Source organism: Uranotaenia lowii, chromosome 2, assembly GCF_029784155.1.
Source record: "Uranotaenia lowii strain MFRU-FL chromosome 2, ASM2978415v1, whole genome shotgun sequence".
NCBI lineage: Eukaryota > Metazoa > Arthropoda > Insecta > Diptera > Culicidae > Uranotaenia > Uranotaenia lowii.
The window spans coordinates 65,039,890-65,061,530 of NC_073692.1; the positions used below are offsets into that span (position 1 = coordinate 65,039,890).

The 21,641-nt window shown below is 33.9% G+C and overlaps 1 protein-coding gene across 5 annotated transcripts in view; it reads right to left on the reverse strand.

Annotated features, from left to right (window-relative positions):
• Window positions 1-21,641, reverse strand: part of LOC129748421 (calcitonin gene-related peptide type 1 receptor) — a 473,124-nt gene that overhangs the window by 8,560 nt on the left and 442,923 nt on the right. For 2 of the 5 annotated variants that reach the window (XR_008737725.1, XR_008737726.1), the window contains exons 11-14: window positions 19,161-19,337; window positions 9,598-9,721; window positions 9,242-9,364; window positions 2,653-2,753 (exon numbers count right to left, since the gene is read on the reverse strand). Coding sequence is in view for 3 of the 5 variants with exons in the window: in XM_055743042.1 (XP_055599017.1) it covers window positions 3,265-3,315; window positions 9,242-9,364; window positions 9,598-9,721; window positions 19,161-19,337 (475 nt within the window). In the remaining 2 variants the exon portion in view is untranslated. Of the gene's footprint in view, window positions 1-2,652; window positions 2,754-2,788; window positions 3,316-9,241; window positions 9,365-9,597; window positions 9,722-19,160; window positions 19,338-21,641 lie in introns of those variants that run through there. The other 3 variants (XM_055743043.1, XM_055743041.1, XM_055743042.1) reach the window with 2 other exon arrangements.

The following is a 21,641-nucleotide window of genomic DNA, read 5'->3' on the forward strand; positions in this document are numbered from 1 at the left end:
AATTTTTACTTTTCTAGATAAATATGCACACTGGTACAGAACCTCAATCTAGCGGAACTAAATTAATAGCGCCCAGGGATGAAAAGATAGACTTTTGGTGTCTTCGACAACATTGCATAGTTTTACAAGGCGCATACTTTGAAATAAAATACAGAGTCGAGGGGTTCACCAATAGCAAGATAAAAATGCTAACTTTTTTGTTAAGCATTTTAGAGCTTTGGTTTCTTCTACAAAGTTGTTTATCTTAACAAAATACATAACTTTGCTGAACAAGTCAAAGTTCTACAATTTCATTCTAAGGAGTTACAATGAAATTAAGAAAAATACCTTGAAAAAACAGTTTTTTAAATCTGAAACGTTGTAGGTAAGACAAAACCATTTTCAGTCTTTGAAACAAAGTTGTAAATAAAGTTCTACAATCGCTTAGTACATTATGATGTGTTTTGAAATTGCTGAAGCGCTGTAGAAAGCATTTAGTGTAATATATTAACGATTTTCAAAGCAAAGTGGTTCGAATTGCGCAAATTTTCGCACCATCAGCCAATGTGGATTTTATTTTTGGTATTAAGAGGAATCATTTCCATATAAAATTAGCGTGGAACTCGGTGGAACTTGAAGCAATTTTAAGATTGAAAATCTAGTATTTTGTTCACAAATATCACTTTTTTGACACTTCATTAGTTTCTTAGTTTCTTTGATGCAATTTACTTGCAGAATTTGAGAAAAAGAAATAATTAGATGATTTAACCGGTTTTCCGTTTCAAATTTATCAATAGAATCTGTTCTAGTTCTAGCTTTCAGTAGCTGGTGGCAGGCCATCTTTGGCTCTATTTAACGATAAAAACACTTTTGAGATAATAAGTTTTCGTTGGATTACAAACTCAATTTGAGTAAAAGATTTATGACCATTTTGAAACCAGAGCTGACAACACGTTGATATACACCATTTATTCCTGACCGAAGCAAATGTTGTAAAAACAAGTGTCTGAAAAAGTGATATTTGTGAACAAAATACTAGATTTTCAATCTTAAAATTGCTTCGAGTTCCACCGAGTTCCACGCTAGTTTTATATGGAAATGATTCCTCTAAATACCAAAAATAAAATCCACATTGGCTGATGGTGCGAAAATTTGCGCAATTCGAACCACTTTGCTTTGAAAATCGTTAATATATTACACTAAATGCTTTCTGCAGCGCTTCAGCAATATCAAAACACATCATAATGTACTAAGCGATTGTAGAACTTAACATTTTACAACTTTGTTTCAAAGACTGAAAATTGTTTTGTCTTACCTACAACGTTTCAGATTTAAAAAACTGTTTTTTTCAAGGTATTTTTCTTAATTTCATTGTAACTTCTTAGAATGAAATTGTAGAACTTTGACTTGTTCAGCAAAGTTATGTATTTTGTTAGGATAAACAACTTTGTAGAAGAAACCAAAGCTCTAAAATGCTTAACAAAAAAGTTAGCATTTTTATCTTGCTATTGGTGGACCCCTCGACTCTGTATTTTATTTCAAAGTATGCGCCTTGTAAAACTATGCAATGTTGTCGAAGACACCAAAAGTCTATCTTTTCATCCCTGGGCGCTATTAATTTAGTTCCGCTAGATTGAGGTTCTGTACCAGTGTGATATGTACATGTGCAAACGTCCTCGCATGTGTTCTTGGCTCATTTTGATTTCTCTTGTTTCTTTAGACTCTGATTTCAGCCTTTTTTAACTGACCTTCTACAATGTGATCGCTTGACTTAAATCCCGAGTCGATGGGTGGTGATCAGAGATGCCAACTGTTTTTAAAAAAAGTCTTTAAGATTAAAAAAAAAATATGGGAAAGTCTGGATAGAAAACTTAATTATTTCGGTGCCAGATTGCAATATTGCAGATAATCATTAGCTGATAATAATCACACATTATATACAATATCATTGCCTGAGACCTTTGGGGTAGTATCGGCAGTTCTATGCTTAGCTCATGGTTTAACATCCATCTCCGTAGAATCCTTCACTTTTCATTTACTATTTCGAATCATTTTCTGCCATTTAACCACAAAAAATTCGAATCATAACTGTTTTGTAAAACAGTTTCATATCCAAAATTGTCTGTCTGGACAAAACAAAAAGTCTGGAAACCTTAAAAAATATCTAACAAAAGTACAAAAAGAACGATGTATCGATGAAAGGTCCAGCAGTTGACCAATGGCGCTCGACTTGTACGTTATAGTTAATCGATTTCATCACGTTTACCGTGGTGTAGTTGGTTAACGTGCCGTTGCACTGAAGCGGAGATTGCGGGTTCAAGTCCTGTCGGTGAGCCGTTGTTGCTTTTTGGAGAAATTCATGATACTTACGGCTTATGTTCTTCCACTTCTTTGACCCTCATGTTTCTCTAAAATTTTGATCATTTTGATGTCAATAATGCAAATCAGTATATAATTTCTTATATGAATGTTAATTGTCTGTTGAAAACAGATCAGTGGTATTTATTCAATGGGGAACAATTTCTTTCAAAGCTTTCCGCTTTTTTTATGAAAAAGAGGAACGCTCAACAAAAGAAGTTAATTATCAATTTGCATTTGCTGAAGAACTGCAGGACAAATGGAAATGAAAAGTTACCTATTACTGAATGGTAATCGAAAGACTGGCCTATGTACCTTGTATATGTGTGAAAATTCTTCGATCAATACTACCGCTAGGAAGCTCTGCCACGACACTAAAAGCACCTCAAATGTACATCGGTCACTCTTTCAGTCACCTTTAGCCGAAATTTCCGGGAAAGTCAGGAAACACAAAACAACAGGTACATGGTGACAGGAAAACACAAGAAGAAAGTCGTCTCGGGAACAAAGCCATTATCAACCGGGAAGAAAGACAATGACAACAACAAAAAAACACACGCGAAACAAAGTGCAGCATCCGAGGCATGAAATGGAAATAATAGCTCATTAAAGGATGTTGTTTTTGAAGAAATTTGTCTGTGAAGGTAGGTTACGTATACAATTTGTTCCAGGCAAATTATTTTTAAGTCTTTTCATTCCGGTTCCTTTATTCGTTCCGGGGAGTCATTATTCAAGGTAAATCAAGGGACTTGTTTTTTTTTGTTTTGTTGCTAAGACAGACATAAAAACACAGTACACAACTACAGATAGAAGGTAATTTATTTTACACCAACAGTTATAGTTATCTAGGAACGTAACTAGTCACACACTTTTTACACAGAATCTCGCTCTAGGTCAACCGATAGCGATGACAACAACAAATAGATATCAACAGTAGGTACTAGTGACGGTTATAACAGAGGCGTGTCTGGGTTTTAGCTTATGATGGATTTTATTTGAGGGCATTTGAAGTGGGTTGTTGGTTTGGTGTAGGTTTATCATGTGGTTAGATGTATCAAAGGTGCCAAACGGGTATCACACATCGGAAGTGAGTAGGGAGAAAAAAATACGTTGAATTAAAGGTTTTTAAAACAAAATGGGAATGAATTATCTTCGTCAAATTCAAGTTGACTTTTTGGCAAAAATGGGATCTCTTGGACTTTTTAATTTTTGATTTTACAAAGATAACACTGTGCAACACTTTTTAAGTAGTAGGTCGGAATCAACTTTTCACTTGTTTTGAAGTAGGTACCTCTATATACAATGATTATATACAAATGTGCAGTAGTTTTATAAAATGGATTTATGGATTTACTTTTTTTTTGTTTAGATTGTCGCCGTTTTACCATCTTCATGGCATTCGCGACTCTATCAACGTTGCAGTTGACGGTTCGTTATTGAAAAACTTATCTGGTACAACTGTGTTCGATGTTTGCTCTTGGGCTCGAACTTGCGGACATCGGCTTAGGAGACAACAGACTTGCCAACTGAGCTATATCACATGTCCTATTATGAATTTACGATTATTGGCTCAAAACATGACTTCTATGATAATTCAGCTCAATCGGAAATGATTCAGCGATGCCTCAAAGTGTTGAAACTTAGTTGTTTCTATTCTCGAATATCACTTTAACAAGGTTTCATAAAATTGTAAGAAGAAAAATTACGCAGAATATCTGAAAATATATTAAACGTCGTGAACCAGAATCAAGTCTGTATTTGAGCAACTGGAAGCTCTATACAAAATATTGAAAGAAGCTGAATCAAGCGAAAGATTCCCTTTATTTCAACCACGATGTGAGAAAGTTCAGATACCGGTTTAACGATAGGAGATTGTGGCCTAGATGATAGCATCCTTATCTCCTAAGCCAACGGTTATGAGATCGATTCTCGGTCATGAAATAATCTGGCAGACATAGCATGATGAAGGTTGGCGGTTTTAGTATAGTAAAATGTTAGACTGGTATACCTTGGAATTGTACGCCTCAATGATGCAGCACATGCCCGTGGATGGATATTTTCAAGGGAACTTGGATTGCACTTGGAGCTTCATCCTAGATATGTGTGTGCTCGTAGTGCTACAGGTAAACAACTGCAATTTCAACCAATAGTCAACCAATAGTGTCAAGTCGCATAGCAAAGTTAAAATACTAACGTGGGGTTTTACCACTATTGATCAACTAACTGGTCGCAGTTGACTCCCCCCCCCCCCCAACAGGAAAAAAGCTACTAAAAGGTAGCAAAAACCTCCTAATGGGTGTTGCCTGTTAGTGCTTCATTATTTTTTACCCGATTCTGGTTATTGTCAGGCAAATAATTGAATTTCTTTTTATCTAAGGATTTGATCAACCATTTGTGACCTGGTCCGGTTTCTCCTTTTAAGAGATTTACTGATTTTTGATAAAAAAAAAATCAATGCTCAGCAACACTCAATTTAAGCGAATTGCTATTTAAAGATCGAATCAGCGAATCATTTTCTCGATCAATAACTAGAGTGGCCAAATTCACACATGTGTAAAGCTACTTCAGATCAAAGATTCGTATGGTTTGTTCAAAGTACACCTTATCGTATGAAATGATTTTGTACACACCAGATCTATGTAGGAGATCTACTAGATTTTTAGTTGGTCCTAAGATGGATTTCAGTTGATTACTTGAGCTAGTCTCAAGCAACCAAAAGTCACATATTTACTTGAATGGAGTTGTAAGGGACTAAAGTCACATTGAGGACACAAAAGTACTCAAAACGCGACATATTTTGGGTAATTCCCATGAGTGACCTTAATGTACTCATTAATGAACTTGAAAGTTGCAAAAGTGATTTATATGTACGTTTTATGGAACTTAAGTCACTCAAAGGGCACAAAAGTGCTCAAACCAGAAGGAGAGAATGAGGATACTTGACCCCTAAGGATACTTAATTCCTTCGCTATATCTCGAAACAGGAAGTACTAAAAATATCAAATGTTCCAGAAAAATGTGCTAAACAGAACAAAGCAACCATGCTGTTGTCTCAACAAATTAAAAAAAAAAATTCGAGTTATTTAACTTTGTTTGAGAAATCTAACAAAATTTTATTTGAAAATCTTTTATGATCACTTTTAAAAGTTTCTCACACGGAAATATTATAGTGAAAATATTTATTCCAGTATGTCAATCGTTAAAATATGATTTGAACCTCAAAATGCATTATTTGCAAAGCAATAGTAACCTCTCAATTTTTGTGAGAAGAAGTTTCCTCAAAACCATGAAATTACTAATTTTTGTCCAATAACTTATGTTTATCTTGTAATTATTTAAAAAAAAAGGACTTTTTTCTTTTTTTTTTCGAATATAGTCGATTTACCATCTTTATGGCATTCGTGACTTTATCAACGTTGCAGTTGGCGGATCGTTATTGAAAAACTTATCCGGTACAACTGTGTTCGATGTTTACTCTTGGGCTAGAACTCGCGGACATCGACTCAGGAGACAACAGACTTGCCAACTGAGCTATATCACAAGCCCGTGTAAAAAGGACTATAAATATTGTAGTTATATTAAAACTAAAAAATTGCGCCTTAAAGTATGCAATGAATTTAAGATAGTAGACAAACTTTTAGAATTCTTTTTGTTTGATACTTAAAAACTGTGAAATGAGAACTAATTTGGCAAAAAATAGTCAACGGACATTGTATTTTCAGACTTTACTAGATTTTTGCCCAAGGTCTGGGCACCTTGCTTTAATGTTTAAGTCTCCTTTAGTGAAGGATCAAGTAACTTTCAAAATATCACAATTTTTTTAGTCTCAAGAAAATGCTTCTAGTTCATCTACGAACTCATGTATCATTCTAACTTTTGGAACATATAAACTTGAAATAACACGCTGTCAGAAAATGCAAAAGACGACGAGTTGCTAATTTTTCCCTTAAAATTATGATGAAAATAAGAAAAGGGGATCAAGTATTTCCATTCTCCCCTAATATAAAAAAAAAGTTATTTCAAATTAGTGTTATAAAGACCGAGGTATTTGAATATAAGTACAAGTATTTTTATCATTTTTCCAAAATTTAATATTTGATACATAGATCAAAAACTGATCTACTGAGATTTTTTTTTGAATTTTGATTAGATATACGTTAAAAAGGTGTATCAGTCGATGAAATTTTGATTTTCTCAAAAGTTTTGTAAACCAGTGTTATTGGAGTTTTCCTTAGTCAGAATTATCGCTTAAGGATATTTTATTTTCTTTTTTCACTAATTAAATTTTATTTACAGCAAAATGGCATCTCTTTTTTTCAGGGGGAGAATAACATGGTTCACACGAATTGTTTCGAGAAAACAAAGTCTGCTGATCAATTCATGATTGTTTATTATTTTTGTTGCATAAATTGTTGCATAAATGAAATATGTCATAAAATGGTCAAAGTATCAAGCTGCTGTTTAGGATGATGTCGGTGGTCTCAGACCAAGTTTACTCGTTTGAAAGAAAAAACTGAATTAGTACGAGCCCAACATGCTGCATGATTTGAAATTACCAAACTTAATTCAAAATGTGATTTGCACGAGTAAAGAAGGCCGATTCCCTTTTATTGAGTTAAATATTGGCTAGTGATTCTAAATTTTTTACAAATAATTGAGGAGAACATTTCATTGAATATTTCAATACTAAATATAAAATTAATAACTTTCTTATTAAAATTATATTGCTAACTGACTGTCACTTTGAGGGCTTATTTTCAATAAATCAAACGAACTCAAAAAATATTTTAATGAAGCATCAATATAATGTTTGAATAATTGAGAAAACAAAATTCTTGGAAAAAGAAACAATTTCAAAATTTTTTTCTAAAAATATCAGTTTTATATGACATGAAAAATATTTTTGCATATGGCTTTTTTGTCGCTTCAAAGCTTTTTAAGTTTTATTGATGCAGTCACACTGTTTAAGTTTTTTGCTTGAATTTACTTTTTTAATATGAAGCTGCAGAAGGGCAATCTAATAACAATGTTCAGACACACATGAATGCTAGACTTGATGCATAATCAATATAATCTCAATTCAATAAAAAAATATTGTATTTTTTTTTATTTTACATTTTTTCAAGTAACTATAAAGTTCTTCGATCGATCTGAATCTTTTTCATATAGGTTAGATGCTTATAAGTTGCAGTTGAAGAGAAAATTTTTAAAAACTGCTGGAAAACATTCTCTAAATTAGAAATGTGTCATGTTAATCTGAAAATCTTTAGTTTTTTTTTAAATGCCAGCTCATTAATTAAAAAATTAGGGGAAATTAAAACAAATTTGAAATTGCATACTCAGATACAACGCCAAGGAACTTGAATAAATCAGTTTTGAGGTCTTGAAAGAATAGAATGAATTATAGTTCTCTGTTGTTTGGAAGTTATTTTTTAAGATTTCAGGTATTCAAACCGATTTAATTAAGTTAAATTTATGGAAAGTTAAAACTAGTCAGTTGGCTCCTGAGACGATGTCTGCAAGTTCGAGCAAAAAAGTAACATCGAACACAGTTGTGGCGGAAAAGTTTTTAAAAATAACTGTCCGGCAACTGCAAGGTATATATGAAGTTCTGAATGCCATAGATGGTGGACCGATTAAAACTAAAGCAATAAAAAAAATTTAAAAAAATCTGTAATTTGAAATAAAAAATGACAAAATTATTTGATTGTTCTGGCATGCACTACCAATTTGCCTTTAGTGATGTTAGGAATAAACCATGTCACTGTTACACCCACAAATAAGACTCCACTCCAGTTATTAACTTTCTTGGAGATGTAATAATCGGTGTAAGATTCTATGCCGCACCAGCATCAACAAGCTGTCTAATAACTGGCTTTGTCCTCCCAGCGCAACCACATTGTATATGTCTGAAGAAACTCTCCCTTGTCAAAATTCCTATCCATCGAGCTTACTTTCACACCACTCTCTAAGAGCTTTAGTTTATGGATGTCCCCTGAATTTATACAATGATGTGTGGTTTCACAATTGTTTGGTGTACATAATTCGTTTTTTAATTTTTGCCGTATTCTTATTTTAAATACTGATTTTAACACTACTCTATGACAATGATTTTCACACCAGTTTTCAAAATTCAGATTTCATTTCAATTATAAATTTTAAACATGAATTTAGCAACAAGATTTTCTCAAATTATGATCATGTAAAAACTTTCAAAGATTTAAGTTTTCATTTTAACATTGCGGAGTCTTGATGCTTTCAACATAATTTTTTATTTTTAAAACATTTTGAAATCCATTAAAATTCTTAATTGAACTGTTCAAATCTGGTTTTGGATATATTTCTTGATTTTTTTTTTATTAATTCCTTTATTTGAAATGGCTCATACATTTGAGTACATATTTCTTGATTGAAGATTTTAAGATAAGACATAAAGTTCAATTCTGAAAATAATAAAAGTATTACCAATTTGTTCAATGAATTTCAAAACAGTTTTCTAAATGTTTTCTTAATCTTAAAAATCTAAAGATTTGGATATTTGAAATAACTAAGAATTAGGGAAAAGAATAGTTGTTTGAGTTTTTTGTGTTGCATTGTGTTATCCTTGTTGTGTCAAATCATTTGCGACATTGTTTTATAAAAAAAAATTAAAATTAGTTTTGAAAAGACACGACTAAGATTTTTAAAAGGATAAACCACTTCAGCGAGATTATTGATTGAGAAAACATCTATCCGGTGCTATCACAAAAAAGGGAATCCGGTGCAAACAACAACAAGAAGGAAGGTACAGGGACAAGCTTATTCCTGAACGGGATGGGTTCGGATTAGCTACTTAGGAAAGGGGATTCCTCCCACACTCCCTCACTCACTGCCGTCTGGGATCTTTGATAAGGAATTTACTTACAGACACTTGCGTCGCGGTGTAGGAATTGGTTCGCGTCCTCAGGAAAACGTTCCGCCATTTCCGCTTGACTTGTGCGATTACCTCCCCGTTGCAGAAACAGAACAACACGGCCACAAATAGACCCTGCAATCGGGAGAAAGGAAAACACGGAAAAACGAAAACGCCCCCCTCGTTAATTAAGAGGTTTCACTTGCATTGTGTTGTATTAATAGTTTGAAGGAAAGCGACGTGCCCGCCATCTTGTTTGTGTTCAATGAAATTATGACATCTCGGGCGGGCGGATGTTCACGGCGCTCGCTGATAAGATAACGGAAAATGGTAAACACGGCTCCACTTTCCCCAATAGGTACACTAACCTGAAACGATGATGTGAAAGCGGAAATGATTTCGTACGTCCGCTCGTAAGGATGACCGGGATCCGGTTGAAAGGGGGTCAGCATGTACTGAAGCCCGAGCAGCGGAACCAACAGGAGAGTGGCTCTGGAAAATATAAAATTATCATTAGACCAGAACAGACTAGACCAGATCTGTTTGTGCACGAACGTTGAAAGTTCAAAGGCATTAAAGCATCAGGCAGGAGTTGTTATTTTTATTTTTCGAGAAAGGTCAATCCAGTCGATAAACGCAGAAGAAAATTTAAAATTTTTCCTGAATCTTAAAATTAATGTCTCAATGTCTGATAAGAGTGGATTTTTTCATTCAATTTAAAAATAATGTTTGATAAGAGTTGGAGTATGATCAAAATTTACATTTTCTGTGGTGCCAACAGTTTAGGAGCTGATTTTGACTAATGCTAAAGTCTAACTTGAAACTTTTTTGGACCCACTGATCTAGTCATTATCATACAGAAACACTAGCCGGTAAACTTCGTTTTACCATGTTAAACTTGGCGTCTTTTTTCCATTTTTTCTTCGCAACCCAAGCATTAGATCTTGGGTTGTTAATCGTCTCGTTTTCTTGAACATGTCCTAATTTTTTTACAAATCCATCTTTTCCGATTGCTCGAATTGTACCGCTTAATAATATCGGAATCAAATCTAAGAATTTTAACTCAATTCTATGGGTCTTTTCATAAATTATCAAAAAATTTGCTGCAATCTTACATGAATACTTTTCATTTAGATTTCTTTGATTCGGATGCTTTGAATATTTCCGAATGGTATCAGGTATCAGCTTCCCGATGCAAATTCGATTTTTTCAGCACTTAACGTAACCATAAAACTTGGCAAGCCTTATGGTGAAAAAAAAATCCACTCTTTGTAACTTGTTCCATAAATAACATATGTTAATTATATCTATGTTTCATTTATTGCATACAATTTAGTTGATTAACTCCGCTGTGCTCGAGTTCACTTTAAGGTTGAAATCGAAATCAAAAGTTTCTCATTTATTGGAATTTATTGCATATGAAACTTACGGAAGAAGAATTTTGAATATCGGGACAATTTTTGGAGTATTTGCCCAATATTCTGCCTAGCGCAGCACTTTTAGCTCCCGAGTAGCTTTGGATGGTATGTTTTTACTGAAGAAATAAAAAAACATTTGAGAAGAATTTTGACAAACCATTTTCAAGCAGCTTTTTGTTCACTATCCTCACCCATGGAAGCAGTGGTTATTAAAATCCATATTTTCATCAAAACCATGTCCCAAAAAAAAGTTCGCCCTTTTTTTTTATTTATTCGAGCAAAAAATGCAAATTGAAATCCTTTGAACATTAACCCTATACATCAAGATAACGATTGGTTTTGAAAGGAGAAAAAATATGTTTAAATTTTTTATTATTCAACCGAATAACAGCATTTTCCTTATTTTTTTTTTATCCTAAAAGACATACCTGTCAATTTAAACCATTGTTGTCTGACTTAAAATTTTTCTGAACAGTGTTGAAGGTGATCTGCGATTTCATTATGATTATGTGGTATTTTCAAGATTCAAAAACATTTAGTTGGTATACAGGTTTTAAAAAATTAAAAACATCAAAAAGAACTAATCTGTTGAGGCTACGATGATATCATGAGTTCATTCTTTTTTTTCTGGAAATTTTCATGTAAATTTACCTCGCAACCTTAAAAACATTTAAGTGTCTTTTTTATTACAAACTGTTATTTTCATTGAAAAAAACATCGAGGCAAGTGCAAATGGATATCATCACAGTTTAACTTTCATATTCTTTCAAATAACCCGCATGCATGTTGACACGCATCATTATTTCGACGCTCGGCTTGGCTCTCTGCTCAAATTACCTCCCACCGTACCGGAGAGCAAAAAAACACGTTTTGCTGGACGCGCTGCTTGTGGTTCTAGAAATTCAAGAATGATTTTACGTTTATAATTTTCATATTTTTGTTAAATCTCACAGCGTGAATTGTTGCACCTCACTAGAATGAAGATTAAATGTTCTTTCCAATGAATATACTTTTGATTGGTCCAAACAAAGTAAAAGCACTGAAAATCCGGGTGCAACCTGCCGCTGGACCACAAAAACAGATGAAATTTCAATTTGTAACAAAATCGCGCAAAGTAGTCAACTTTGAAAAATTCCCGTTAATTCAATTTTTGTTGCATCAAAAATGTAAAGGCAACAAAATGTCAGAATTAGAATTAGATTTGTAATGATATTTTTTCGGAAGCTCTACCAATGCTCAAACAGTTTTTAATAGCAATCTATTGAAAAGTAGGTTTTTCAGACCACTTTTTTGAACTTGTTGTGACCATTTCATTAAACAAAAATTTAAAAAATATTTCTTGGCTTCATGATGTAGACATAATCTTCAGCTTTCATATGCATTAAGCAAATATTTTTTGGACGTGTTATATATAAACTACAGCACTTTTCCTGAGGCATGTTTTTTCGGATTTTTTTTCTTTCATGCTGAATAACGAGAAAACTATAAGCTTTAGCTATATATAATGTTCTAAACACATTTTACTGACATTACAAGGTTTTTATTGATATAAGTTTTGTAAGAAGTTAAAAATAATTCAAACGAATTAAAAAGATTTTACTTAATGACACTCTAAGTCGGAAAAGGGAGTTTTTTTGTCCAGGCTTCCAGGGTTCGTCCATAAAAAAGTAAAGATTCAATATTAAAGAACTTTTTAATTCATTTAGGGTCCCCGAAAAAAATTTTGTGTTTTGAAGCTTCTGAAAAAGTTACAAGCATTCAAACTTGCAATAGTGTAAAAATGACACTCTAATGCGGATGAGGGTTAAGGCAAAAATGCTATACCTAGGTATATGATGTTCTTTTTATTTTATACAAAACTAGCAGATCCCATACGAACTCCGTTTCGCTTTCAACTTGGAATATGTCATGAACAGTTTGCATGAAAGTCAATCGAAAACAATTTTCAGATGCACTTTCGAATTCATTTTTAAATATTTATTGCAAAAAAATTGGACGATCAATTTTTCTGTCGTCTGCTGCTAAATTTGTAATCATGAATCAATTGACCGTCCCAAAAAACCCCCATAAATAAATTTCAACTTGATCGTAGCATAACAACGCAATAATTGCCATAAAGTTAAACCCCTTTCGGTGGCCTCTTATACATTCTTTGACATCTGAAATCAATCCCTCAAAACTCCCGTGTGCAAATTTTCAAAGCAATCAGTTACATAATAACGTCAATATTGCTAAAAACAGTTAAAAAATAATTAAAATGGATGACCCCTTTCGTTGACCCCTGGCAAAACTTTTGACATCTGAAATCAATTGCCGTCCTTGAAAACTAACGTGTGCAAATTTTCATCCCAATCCGATGTATAAAAACGACAATTTCGCAAATATATTGAAAAGTTAATATGCCCTTTGCCGACCCCATACACTAAATTTAATACCTGAAATCGATTGACCGTCCCCCAAAACTATCGTGTACCAATTTTCACCTGAATCCGAAGTATAATAACGACAATTTCCCATTAACATTATTTTATTTACATAGTATTCCGTCTCACGACATAACTTGACGAACATAATTCCTAAAATTCACTCGGTTCATAGCAACCGTTCTCCAATTTCTCGGGCACCCCACGTTCGCCAGATCACGCTCCACTTGGTCTAACCACCTCGCTCGTTGCGCCCCCGCTCGTCTTGTTCCTACCGGATTCGTAGCGAACACCTGTTTTGCAGGACAGTCGTCCGGCATTCTCGCAACATGTCCAGCCCAGCGTATCCGGCCAGCTTTCACCACCTTCTGGATACTGGGTTCGCTGTAGAGTCGCGCGAGCTCGTGGTTCATCCTTCGCCTCCACACTCCGTTCTCCTGTACGCCGCCAAAGATGGTTCTTAACACTCGTCGCTCGAATACTCCGAGTGTACGCAGGTCCTCCTCGAGCAATATCCATGTCTCGTGCCCGTAGAGAACAACCGGTCTAATAAGCGTCATATACAGGTTACACTTCGTACGAGGGCAAAGTCTTCTCGACCGCAGTTGCTTGTGGAGTCCATAGTAGGCACGACTTCCGCTGATAATTCGCCTCCGGATCTCACGGCTGGTGTATCCCATTAACAGTGAAGAGTTAATATGGACGACCCCTTTGGCTGACCCTTTACACAAAATTAAACACCTGATTGTTCGTCTTTTAAAACTCTCATGTGCAAATTTCCAACACAATCCGACGAAAAATAACGTCAATATTGCGAAAACATTATTTGTCTTGTATGGACGACCCCCTTCAGAAGGGGTCATCCGAAAATCTGAAAACATTTTTCATCTTTCCTGGTCCTAATGAGTATCCATGCCAAATTTCAGCTCTCTAGCTCTTAAGACGGCTGAGTCTATAGAGGACAAACAAACAAACAAACATACAGAAATTGCTTTATTAGCTGATCCCGTACGAACTTCGTTTCGATTTTAACTTTAAAGCTGATGATTTTGTATTTGGTTGATAATTTGAACGCATTTTCACCAAAAAATTGCTAAAAATACTAAACAGAAATTGCAAGCGACCTATTTGCTTGTCTACCAAACGGAAATTTATAATAAGAAATTTATTGACCGCCGAAAAGAACACCCGTGTACGAATTTTTGTCGTTTTCGGATGCATAACAACGAAATTATAATCTGATTATCGTCTAATTAAAAATTTTAATTCATAAATCAATTGTCCGTTTTGTAAAACACCCGTGAATGAATTTTTGACTGGATCTCAACAATTATTGCAAAAACATTAAACAGTAAATGTAGACGACCCCTTTTTCTGTCGTTTAATAGAACATTTGTTATCAGGAATCGATTCCGCGTCCTGCAAAACTCTTGTGTTTAAATTTTTGCCTCGATATGATGCCTAACAACGTATATTGCAAAAAAGGTCGAAAATATTAAGACGAACCCTTTAACTGACTCATTGTCAAAATTTGACACGTGAAATCAATTACCTGTGCTGTAAAACTCCAATGTGCTAATTTTCATTATAATCCGATGTATAATCAAGACAATGGGGCTTATTCTGAGAGCCACGTGGCGTGATGTGCAAAATCGTTGTGCCGACTCCAGAAACCACTCTAAGCTAGAAGTTTCAGCTCAAATGTTCTGTGATTGATTTTGGAGCTTATACTTCCTAAGTTTCTTCTCTGAAACATTTCCTGTAGTCAGGATAAAGAAGTGGAATTTCATGAGCCACGTCACTAGACTCGCAGATTAACCCCCAATATAGCAAAAACAGTGAACAAATAATATGGAGATTTAAAATCTGAAACAATTGAGCGTCCCTCAAAACTTCTATGTGGAAATTTTCATCTCATTCCAATGCATAATAACGTCAATACCGCATAAACATTGAACAGTTTATATGGACGACCCCTTTGACCGATCTTTGACCCTTAGTTTGAAACCTGGAATCGATTGATCGTTCCTCAAAATACTCTTATGCAAATTTTCATCAAAATCAAATCTATAATAACGCCAAAATCGCAAAAACATTGAACAGTTGATATGGACGACCCCTTTTGCCGACCACTTCTACACAATTTGATAACTGAAATCGATTGTCCGTTCCTTAAAATCCCCGTCTGCAAATTTTTATCTCAATACAATTCATAATAACGTCAATATCTTAAAAACATTAAAAAGTTGATATGGATGAGTTGAATTGAATACCTGTAATCGATTGCCTGTTCCTCAAAACACTCATGTACAAATTTTCATATCAATCCAATGCGTAATAACGTCTATATAGTAAAAACACTGAACAGTTCATATGGACGACCCCTTTTGCCGACCCCTGGCACGAAATTTAATACCTGGAATCAATTTCTCATCTCTCAAAACTCCTATGTGCAATTTTTTGTTACAATCCGACGAAAACTAACGTCAATATCGCGAAAGCAATATTTGTCTTGTATGGACGACCCCCTTTAGAAGGGGTCATCCAAAAATCTGAAAACATTTTTCATCATTCCTGGTCCTAATGAGTATCCATGCCAAATTTCAGCTCTCTAGCTCTTAAGATGGTTGAGTCTATAGTGGACAAACAAACAAACCAACAAACCCACAGAAATTGCTTTTTATATATGTAGATATAGATGAAAATGATACAAATCCTGCTTTTGTCACTTGGAGTTGGAAAATCACGAGAAGGAGGGGGGATGATAAAAAATAATCCAAATTTCCAAAAAAATGGATCAAATTGGGTATAAGCTTGCATGCAATAAATCTGTATACAACCTACATAGCACAACATCGAAAAATCAATTATTTTAGATAGAAAATTAGGAAAAATCTCGAAAATAAGGAGTGAGTCTAGGACTATAAAAATCGCTCACTCCTCGAAACGCACACGAAAATGCTTCACCGCCGGATCGCTATTCGTTTGTGTTCAATACAATCACGAACAGCAACAAAAACGGTTCTACGACGGCGGTTTCTACGCTGCTCGTATTGAAAAACATTCATGAGCGAGTCTGAGAAACGGGATCACGAGAGATTCGTATTTGCTTCATGAAAATTTTGATACCGAGCTTGCTGTCTGTTTAGGGAAGGAATTACGCCAGTTAAGAAGAAAAAAGTAGGAAGAAAAAAAAGAAAAAGGAATCTTTCGGCTCGTCCTTCTCAGAGACAAACCGTCCGTACCGTCCGAGCACCGATCATTTTAGATAGGCTTGGCCTACACAAGTGCAAACTGTTGCTGTTGATGTTATTGATGTTCCTTCAAGCTCGTAGCTTCAAAAGGTGACGCACATTCTTTCGTAGGAAGCAATAATAACAGCACTAGCAAGAAGCAAAACAATTCTTTTGGCTCGGCATATTTGCCTGAAAAGAATAATAACATCACTAAAATGGATTGGATCTGCCGGCCGTATGTACACTGTTCTTCTTATTTTCCATTCCTTTTGGACAACGCGTGTTTACAGCCAGCCAACACGGCTTGGCGTCATCTTTGTTGCTGTTAGTGTTTGTTCAAGCTCAAGCTTTGCAAAGGGACGAACATTATTCCACGGGAAAGAATAATACCATTACTAACGCGGCTCATGAGCGGGTTGGTAAAAAGTTTCATGAATCGGCTCGCTGCTACGCAATCGTCGAGTTGATGCTAGATTTTGTGTGCGGAGAAGGAAGTAAAGCAAGAAGGAATCAGGAGCCTTGGTCGTGTTTTCGTTTTGGTCGGGCTTGATTCGTGAGAACAGGAGATTCTCGCTCACACCTCATTCGCGTTTCAGGGCATTTTTATGAACAAAAATCGGAGCGATGCAGGCTCCGTCACTCGTTTGAATGAGTTTTTCAATCCTTGGGAGTGACACAATTCTTATTCTCTACAGTTTGACATTCGCTTTTCCAATTGTTTAAAAATTTGACAAATTTATCAAATTTTCCAGTAATATACCTTGAACTTTATTTATTTCCCCCTTCTGAATTATCGGCAAAATGACAGAAGAAGAAATCGGATTTTTTTCCGGTCTTATTAAATCACATACAGTTGCGTTCAAAAAAGAATGAAATCGCGTGATGCTGCACACCCACTTCCTACTTTGACAAGCTGACATTTCTCTCTCGGTTGATATTTTTTCATGAAAATTTCACACAACCTAGTTCAATTATTCAAATAACACTATACGAAATTTGAAGTTTTTTCAACGATGGGAAACAAAGATAGAGCTATTTCTGTAAAAATGGGAAATGTGGAACTGCTTCACTAAACTTGCTGTATCTTCGACAATTTTCATTGAAAAATCTTGAAATTTGGTCCAAAGATGTAAACATGTTCTATCTAATACAAGGACAAGTTTCGTCAAAATCGATGATCGTAATCAAAAATGGTGCCGGGTAGAAAATTAGGTTCATTATAGTCCAACATACGATTTTATTCTTTTTTGGACGGATGTTTGTATGGAAAACATCGTAATCCATGTATTCTGAGTTTTTTTTTTCAAAAAATCAAAATTTATCACAAAGACTATTGTAAATTGTTAAAAACTTTATTCGTGCTTTGTTTCGGAAGAAAAAATGCTTCAACAGAGTTCAAAATAAGAAGAACAGAGTTTCAGAATTGATCTACTAATTATTCCGATAAACGAATTTGATACACAATTAAAGCGAATATACTATTCGCTCTTGTGTTTCAATACCAGCTCTTTTGGAACAATATCTATTTCTGAGCAAAGCAGGAATGAAGTTTCTATCAATTTACAACCTTCTTTGTGATAAATTTTGATTTTGTGAAAGAAAAAACCTAGAATACATGAATTACGATGTTTTCCATACAAACATCCGTCCAAAAAAGAATGAAATCGTATGTTGGGCTATAATGAACCTGATTTTCTACCTAGCACCATTTTTGATCACGTTCATCGATTTTGACGAAACTTGTCCTGGTATTAGATCAAGAATTTTTCATCTTTGGACCAAATTTCAAGATTTTTCAATGAAAATTGTCGAAGATACAGCAAGTTTAGTGAAGCAATTCCAAATTTCCCATTTTAACGGAAATAGCTCTAGCTTTGTTTACCATCACTAAAAAGACTTCAAATTTCGTATAGTGTTAGTTGAACAGTTAAACTAGGTTGTGTGAAATTTTCATGAAAAAATATCAACCGAGAAAGAAATGGCAGCTTGTCAAAGTTGAAAGCGGGTGCGTAGCTTCACGAGATTTCATTCTTTTTTGAACGCAACTGTAACTAACATAAGTAAAAATAAGTAAAAATTGAGTAAACACTAATATTGGGGAGCATGGAATGTTACAGGATTCTGACCGCCTGGTTTCCTATATTGCTATTGATTTTCGAGTCGTTTGACTTAACAAATAAAAACCTTTCCAAAAAGTTTAAACATAATACGCCGGGCTGCGATTAGAAACGACCTAACTTTGAGAAAATATTGAAAAATCACCTAACCCACCTATGACAAAATTTTGATAAAACTTAATTTCAGTCTCCCGTTCTTCATATACGACGCCGAAAAAGAGAAAATAAATGACAGGAATTTTTCTGGATTGGTAACTTCGAGTTCCAATTCACAAATTTCTTAGATATCATTATAAAACTAGGAGTATCGAGTAGAAGTTGATGGTGTTCAGTTTGATCCTATCGCATTCGACCAGTAACCATTAGCTCAGTTGAGCTTGATCCATCATTATAAATAATTGATTGAAAAATAAAAGTTTCACTATCTCTGCCGAATCGTAAATTAAAAGTCTTGGATCGATGCAATTTTATAAATGCATTCAGCAACACCCTTTCGAAGGAAGCAACAACATTCGATAAAACCCGTTCGTCGCTCCCAGAACGGATAGCTCAGGGTAAAGACTTTTGTAATTAAACCCACACGTTTATTGCTTTAGACCTGCGATATAATGAGAAGGTAACAAATGCACAGATTTGTTTGTGATTATTTTCGAATCCACCCGATACAGGAATCTAATTGGAACTAGCTCAGAGCTCAGACATTTGTATCTGCTTATGTATTTAGTGTGGGAACGTACCTAAAAGCTTGCAGAACCGTCCGGGAAGGTCCTGTTCCCTGGGGTCCAGCCGGGGCTTTCAACTTCAGCAACACCACCCGGACAATGTTGCACAAAAACACCAAATTTAGCAACATCGAAATACAAACCGGACCAATGAGGACCGACTGTACGTTGGCGCTTTCGTACATCCAGCATCTGAAAATAGAAGGAAGGTTGGGAGAAAAAAAAAAGGAAAAATGGCGTTAATCAAAGTGATGATTGCGTTACGATAGGTTCGATTCCAGAGAGTGTTACGTTCAATGAATACGAAATCAAGTTATCAATAGTTCAGAGGTTGAAACAGGAAGTGTTTGAGATAACTCTCGACCCCACTTAGACAGTAGATAGTCAGCCAAAGTATCAGTAAACAACTCGGAGCCAGACAAACAAACGGAACAATTATCCAGCTCTGTAACAAGGTACCCGTATATATTATTGTAAACTAGAAATCGAGAAAATTTTGTATGAAAATGTAAGAAAAACAAGCTTGTTTACGGAACTAGTTCAGCCGGGGATATGCTTTGTCTGATTTATCTGTGAAGGAACCCACACCGAGTTAGTGTCTGAAAAACCGGTCGATTAACAATGCCCGCAGGATTGAAGCCACTCTCTCAGAAGGAAAAGTTTTGTCGCTTCCGGAAAAAGTCAATTGCTTTTGGATTTGATCACTTCGTTAAAGTTAACTACTACCAGGACTAAGCAGAAAAGGTCGGTTCTTTTGTTTTGATTCGGATTTCATTCAAGAAAAAACTAACTGTTTTCGTTAGCAGTCAATTGGATAGAAAAAATTACATAGCGACCGTAATTGATTACAATTATGAATGTGATTTTAAAATGCATAATCCGTTATTTTTGTGCATTTTATCAGATATGATCTTCTTTTTTTTTAAGTTTTACAATTTTTGTCATTTTTGTCGATTTTGTCATTTTTGTCATTTTTTAAAATATTTTCATTTTTATCAATTTTGTCATTTTTGTCATTTTTGTCATTTTTGTCATTTTTGTCATTTTTGTCATTTTTGTCATTTTTGTCATTTTTGTCATTTTTGTCATTTTTGTCATTTTTGTCATTTTTGTCATTTTTGTCATTTTTGTCATTTTTGTCATTTTTGTCATTTTTGTCATTTTTGTCATTTTTGTCATTTTTGTCATTTTTGTCATTTTTGTCATTTTTGTCATTTTTGTCATTTTTGTCATTTTTGTCATTTTTGTCATTTTTGTCATTTTGTCATTTTTGTCATTTTTGTCATTTTTGTCATTTTTGTCATTTTTGTCATTTTTGTCATTTTTGTCATTTTTGTCATTTTTGTCATTTTTGTCATTTTTGTCATTTTTGTCATTTTTGTCATTTTTTGTCATTTTTGTCATTTTTGTCATTTTTGTCATTTTTGTCATTTTTGTCATTTTTGTCATTTTTGTCATTTTTGTCATTTTTGTCATTTTTGTCATTTTTGTCATTTTTGTCATTTTTGTCATTTTTGTCATTTTTGTCATTTTTGTCATTTTTGTCATTTTTGTCATTTTTGTCATTTTTGTCATTTTTGTCATTTTTGTCATTTTTGTCATTTTTGTCATTTTTGTCATTTTTGTCATTTTTGTCATTTTTGTCATTTTTGTCATTTTTGTCATTTTTGTCATTTTTGTCATTTTTGTCATTTTTGTCATTTTTGTCATTTTTGTCATTTTTGTCATTTTTGTCATTTTTGTCATTTTTGTCATTTTTGTCATTTTTGTAATTTTTGTCATTTTTGTAATTTTTGTCATTTTTGTCATTTTTGTCATTTTTGTCATTTTTGTCATTTTTGTCATTTTTGTCATTTTTGTCATTTTTGTCATTTTTGTCATTTTTGTCATTTTTGTCATTTTTGTCATTTTTGTCATTTTTGTCATTTTTGTCATTTTTGTCATTTTTGTCATTTTTGTCATTTTTGTCATTTTTGTCATTTTTGTCATTTTTGTCATTTTTGTCATTTTTGTCATTTTTGTCATTTTTGTCATTTTTGTCATTTTTGTCATTTTTGTCATTTTTGTCATTTTTGTCATTTTTGTCATTTTTGTCATTTTTGTCATTTTTGTCATTTTTGTCATTTTTGTCATTTTTGTCACTTTTGTCATTTTTGTCATTTTTGTCATTTTTGTCATTTTTGTCATTTTTGTCATTTTTGTCATTTTTGTCATTTTTGTCATTTTTGTCATTTTTGTCATTTTTGTCATTTTTGTCATTTTTGTCATTTTTGTCATTTTTGTCATTTTTGTCATTTTTGTCATTTTTGTCATTTTTGTCATTTTTGTCATTTTTGTCATTTTTGTCATTTTTGTCATTTTTGTCATTTTTGTCATTTTTGTCATTTTTGTCATTTTTGTCATTTTTGTCATTTTTGTCATTTTTGTCATTTTTGTCATTTTTGTCATTTTTGTCATTTTTGTCATTTTTGTCATTTTTGTCATTTTTGTCTTTTT